This window comes from Eschscholzia californica, unplaced genomic scaffold, assembly GCF_041429995.1.
Source record: "Eschscholzia californica isolate CP2 unplaced genomic scaffold, dmEscCali1.0.p SCAF_6, whole genome shotgun sequence".
Taxonomy (NCBI): Eukaryota; Viridiplantae; Streptophyta; class Magnoliopsida; order Ranunculales; family Papaveraceae; genus Eschscholzia; species Eschscholzia californica.
Genome location: NW_028238483.1, coordinates 44,674,712 through 44,680,508, shown reverse-complemented (window position 1 = coordinate 44,680,508; position 5,797 = coordinate 44,674,712). Strand labels below are relative to the sequence as shown.

Below are 5,797 nucleotides of genomic sequence, written 5' to 3'. Positions count from 1 at the left end.
CTAAACCCTAAACCCTAAACCCTAAACCCTAAACCCTAAACCCTAAACCCTAAACCCTAAACCCTAAACCCTAAACCCTAAACCCTAAACCCTAAACCCTAAACCCTAAACCCTAAACCCTAAACCCTAAACCCTAAACCCTAAACCCTAAACCCTAAACCCTAAACCCTAAACCCTAAACCCTAAACCCTAAACCCTAAACCCTAAACCCTAAACCCTAAACCCTAAACCCTAAACCCTAAACCCTAAACCCTAAACCCTAAACCCTAAACCCTAAACCCTAAACCCTAAACCCTAAACCCTAAACCCTAAACCCTAAACCCTAAACCCTAAACCCTAAACCCTAAACCCTAAACCCTAAACCCTAAACCCTAAACCCTAAACCCTAAACCCTAAACCCTAAACCCTAAACCCTAAACCCTAAACCCTAAACCCTAAACCCTAAACCCTAAACCCTAAACCCTAAACCCTAAACCCTAAACCCTAAACCCTAAACCCTAAACCCTAAACCCTAAACCCTAAACCCTAAACCCTAAACCCTAAACCCTAAACCCTAAACCCTAAACCCTAAACCCTAAACCCTAAACCCTAAACCCTAAACCCTAAACCCTAAACCCTAAACCCTAAACCCTAAACCCTAAACCCTAAACCCTAAACCCTAAACCCTAAACCCTAAACCCTAAAACCCTAAACCCTAAAACCCTAAACCCTAAAACCCTAAACCCTAAAACCCTAAACCCTAAAACCCTAAACCCTAAAACCCTAAACCCTAAAACCCTAAACCCTAAAACCCTAACCCTAAAACCCTAACCCTAAAACCCTAACCCTAAAACCCTAAACCCTAAACCCTAAACCCTAAACCCTAAACCCTAAACCCTAAACCCTAACCCTAAACCCTAAAACCCTAACCCTAAAACCCTAACCCTAAAACCCTAAACCCTAAACCCTAAACCCTAAACCCTAACCCTAAACCCTAAACCCTAAACCCTAAACCCTTAACCCTAACCCTTAACCCTTAACCCTTAACCCTTAACCCTTAACCCTAAACCCTTAACCCTTAACCCTTAACCCTAAACCCTAAACCGCACTAACCCTAAACCCTAAACCTCGTAAGCCAATATGAACACCTAAAACCCATATAAACTTTAGAAACCCATAAAAATCTCATACGTCCATATAAACCCATAAACTCATACAAACCCTTATAAGCCCCTACAAATCCCTAGAAGTCCATGTAAACCCCAATGAACCGATACAAATCCCTATAAACTCTATAAGCCCATACAAACCCTTTTGACCCAAATAAACCCCTATAAACCTCATAAGCTCATATAAATATTTATAAACTCTATAAGCCCATATAAACCTTAAAAGTCCATATAAACCCCTATAACCCCATTTAACCTCTATAAAGCACATAAACCTATATAAATCCTTACAAACACATATAAACCCTATTAGCCATGTAAGTCCCATAAGCCCATATAAAACCTATAAGCCCTTTTAAACCTCATAAACCCATATAAACCCCATAAATTCATATAAACCCTAAACTCATATAAACCCCCATCTACCCATATAAACCTTATAAACCCATGGAAACCCACCCACCTAAACTTTCAACAAAGAAAAAACTAATGCTATAAGCCCCTGTCAGGACCAAAAAATTTGACAGGTTCATGTGTAATGGGGCGTCTACAACAATACTGCCGGCTGGCACCTTCCCCTAAATTACCTAAATTAATTAAGCAAGTTCCAAATTTATAAAAGAATTGAGGCATTTTCTATCCTTTGGTCTAGATTAGTTTAGTTAGTATCTTTAACAACTTTCTTCAAATTCTGTTCTTGATTATATTTGTTTTTTTTTTTTAATTCATATTAAGTTTCTTTTAATTCACATTAGTTTCTCTAACACATACAATATACTAATGCACAAATTCAAAGTTACACATAACATATACATATTGACAAATACTAAATGAAGCTGCATAATTGCTTCATAAAGCTATTTGCTAGACACAACCATTTAACATTTATTAAATTGCTAAACAACACTAAAGATCGATTTATTGGTTTTATCTAGCAAATAATTTTTTGAATCTTTGATTGCTAAATATAACTATGTTTTAACTTCCCAAAATTATTTACTAGACACAATTTTTTCTTTTATTAAATTATCAAACAAAAATAAAATTGGTTGTATTAGTGTTATGTAATGTTTTAAAAAAAATACTTAAACGTGTTATAGGTTTTAAAAAAATATACATTATTTAATGTAGTATGATGTTATGAAATATACATTATTAAAGTTTAAACTAAGCTTAAAAATATACATAGTGATTTTATGTTGTATGATTTTATGAATATCCCATGAGATTTTTTTTGTTGAAAATATATCCGTTAGATTTTTTTTGTTGAACAATATATGTTGGACTTGACAAACCAAAATTCTAATCTATAAACACGATTTGATTTAATGAAATATACACTATTAAGGTATAAACTAAGCTTAACTAAGCCATGGTAGTTAGGGTTATAGAAGATACTTGGTAATTTTATTTATGATTTTATGAATGAATATCTGTTGGGACTCTTTTTTGTTGAAAATATACCCGTTGATGCGGAACCAAATTTTAAACTAAGCTTGACTAAGTCATAGTTATTAGGATTATAAAAGATATTATCTCCATCTCTTTGAACCCAATATTTTTTGAGAAAAAATTCGGTTATATTTGTCTTTTTTTTCTTTGGATTTTATCTCAAATTATAGCTTGGAATGCTCTGATTGGAATATAATATTTTTTTTGTTATTTGTTAATATTTGGTTAACTTTTTATTTTAATGTTCGAATAAATTTTATTTATGAATAATTAATTATGGTAATAGAAATTTGAATTTTGAGAAAAAATTTGATTATGTTTGATTTTTTTCTTTTAGTGTTGGATTTAGCAATTTAAATTTTGAGAAAAAATTAATTATGGTAATAGAAATTTGAATTTTGAGAAAAAATTTGATTATGTTTGATTTTTTTTTTCTTTTAGTGTTGGATTTAGCAATTTAAGACAAAATTCAATTAATTTTATTTAGTTATTTTGTGTAATAATTTTTTTTTAGAGTTGTGTATAGAATGGAAGAGAGATTGGGTTATACTTGATTTTTGGTGTTGGTGTTGGTTAGCAATTTAGGACACAATTTTAGTTAGTTTTATTTAGTTATTTTTGTCTAATAGTTGTCCTTAGCAAAACTGAAGTTGCATATAGTAGCATCCTACATATTTATACATCATGTAACTGGTTTGACTTCACCTTTACTAAGTCTTCTACATACAACTTAACCCTAATTAATCAATATGAGAAACATACATATAAATATTTACTTCACACACAAGGGGGAGTTGCATGATGCAGATGGAACTTCCTAACTACTAGCTAGTAGAGTAATCTTTATGCTATATATATATATATATATATATATATATATATATATATATATATATATGATTTTATACAAGCAAAACATGAGACATGTGGATTTCAGTAGATGACCCAATTGCTAAGAAGTGGAATTGGATTTTTGAGCAATTAGTGATTCAGAGAAGGAGTACAGACGTGCAGCTTCATTCATGTTAGATCCCAATTTGGAGGTTGATGTTTCATTGCAGTCTGAGAAGTATTTACCACTAACCCCATCCAGTCTCTGATGAGTTGCTATATAGCATGTTGTTGCTGCTGCCTGTCGAAATTAACGTGATAGTACTCAATCGTTAATTGATAGTTTTCTGTCATAACAGTAGGTATTACTATATAATGCAATTACCTGAGGAATCGTTTTCAAGAGCTTTGACGCCAAGAAAAATGCCAAATCTGATAAGAAGTCGTCAGATCAAACTAGTCTGAAATGATTATTTTCATCATAATCAATATTCATCAGTTATTTGATTTAATTACCTGCAATGAGGCCTTGATCTCTAGTAAGTCTAGTTCTGACAATTCCTGGATGAACACAGTTTGCAGTCACATTTGCTTGCATTTTCTACTTACAAAAAAAAAACAATTACCAAAAATAAATATTAGACAAGTAAAAAAAAAAAATTAATATTTTTATATTTGAAAATACAACAAGCAATTGTGATAGCCTCACATTGTCTATGAGAGTGTCAGAACCTGAACTATAGATGAACGTTCAAGCTTTGTAAGTATCGAGGCCTTTTGAGTCTACTTATTGAGCCTTTGCGGAAAACAAAACTTTATATTTGTGGGCTTAGACCAAAGGTGTTTAAATCGGTGACAACACCTATAGCTGCTAAAGTTTGGGAAGTCACGACAATTAATTGTGAAGGTAATACCTTTAATATGTGTGCGAGTTCCTTGGTGTGTAAGACATTAGCAAGCTTCGACAGGGCATATGCACGGGTGGCATCGTAACGGCTGTTTCAAGACAGATGAATAATTTTACGTAAGAATGTCGATCAATTTATTAAAGAGGACTTCTATTGGTACAACATACATATATACCATACAATAGATCTTCGTGGTTTACATTTACCTCGTGAAACTATAAAAGCAGTAAATGAAAATGAGGAGGATAACTATCTCTACATATGTTACCTTTTATCTTTAGTAATCAATTGGAGATAACGGGGTCCGTCACCGGAAAACCAATTGTGAATGCTGGATGAGACATTTACGATACGGCCCTGGACTCCTGTATGACTAGCAGTCTGGATCATCCTCTTGAGTAGCAATTTTGTCAGCAAGAAATGACCTAAATAATTTGTTGCAAATGTCATCTCTATTCCATCTTCGCTGATTGCGTGATCGTGTGAGAATTTTCCAGCATTGTTTCTGCAGATATCAACATCAATCGATCCATTGTGTGAGTCAAATTAGTTACTTATATAGGTGTCGTTTGACAAACAAAAGTATAACAACTTTTGCTTCTAATAGAAGTACTTTTTTATTTAATAAAGATTGAAAGAACTTACATGAGAAGATTGAGAGGTAAATTGAGAGATTCGAACTCAGTAACAAAGTTTCGAACGGAAGAAAGAGAACTGAGATCGAGGGACATGACGATAATTTGAGAATGAGGGAACTCCATTAGTATTCTAGATCGGGCATCTTCAGCAGTTTTGATGCTCCGAGCAGGAAGTAATAATCTGACACCTCGTTTTGCTAATACACGAGCTGTTTCTGCTCCTATTCCGGATGTACAGCCTGTAATGATGGCCGTGATGGAATAGTCCGGGAAAGCAGAAGAGGTGACATGGTCGGCTGTGGAAGTTGAACCGAAACCACTAGGTCCGATGCAGCCGAAGAGATACTTTATTGTTTCAAGCATGATCGATCTATAATTCCGCTGCAACTGGGTGGGCGCCCCGGCCGGCCCGTGGATGTTTTTTTTTTTTATTTGTAGATAGGTGCCGCCTTTAAGGTGGATGAAAAGAGAAGAAGATAGATAGATAGATGGGTCTCCTATTCCTTCTTTTTAATCTTTAAACCAGAGAGAAGAAGCTTTTGTCAGTTTTGCAGGTTGATGGCGGCAAGGATATATTTTAGGTACTAGCTAGCTACTTTGGTTGGTTATATGTATGTATGTATATATATATATATATATATATATATAGAGAGAGAGAGAGAGAGAGAGAGAGAGAGAGATTTGGAGATGAGATGAAGTGGTGAATCGAATGAACTTTGATCATAAATTATACTATAAACATATGAGTAATTAAGACAAATTTGAAAAATAAATTTGATAAGCTTTATTTAATCTTCAAATTTGAAAATTCCTTCTAATA

The 5,797-nt window shown here is 33.6% G+C and overlaps 1 protein-coding gene across 1 annotated transcript; it reads right to left on the bottom strand.

Moving 5' to 3' along the window:
* Nucleotides 1–3,282: 3,282 nt before the first annotated feature.
* On the bottom strand, nucleotides 3,283–5,596 carry LOC147535530 (short-chain dehydrogenase TIC 32 B, chloroplastic-like). The gene is made up of 6 exons (XM_086647947.1): nucleotides 4,985–5,596; nucleotides 4,608–4,844; nucleotides 4,346–4,427; nucleotides 3,948–4,032; nucleotides 3,817–3,863; nucleotides 3,283–3,732 (listed from the first exon to the last, which is right to left on the bottom strand). The coding sequence occupies exons 1-6, from the start codon at nucleotides 5,338–5,340 to the stop codon at nucleotides 3,553–3,555; spliced, it is 987 nt and encodes a 328-aa protein (XP_086504073.1). The 5' UTR covers nucleotides 5,341–5,596; the 3' UTR covers nucleotides 3,283–3,552.
* Between the last annotated feature and the right edge of the window lie 201 nt (nucleotides 5,597–5,797).

Bases quoted from the DNA above. Each gene is read 5' to 3' on its own strand.
- LOC147535530 (XM_086647947.1), bottom strand. From the start codon at position 5,340: ATGCTTGAAACAATAAAGTATCTCTTCGGCTGCATCGGACCTAGTGGT. The intron at 4,428-4,607 runs GTAACATATGTA...GTCTTGAAACAG, and splicing joins TTGATTACTAAAGATAAAAG to CCGTTACGATGCCACCCGTG. The intron at 3,864-3,947 runs GTAATTAAATCA...ACTTCTTATCAG, and splicing joins AGATCAAGGCCTCATTGCAG to ATTTGGCATTTTTCTTGGCG.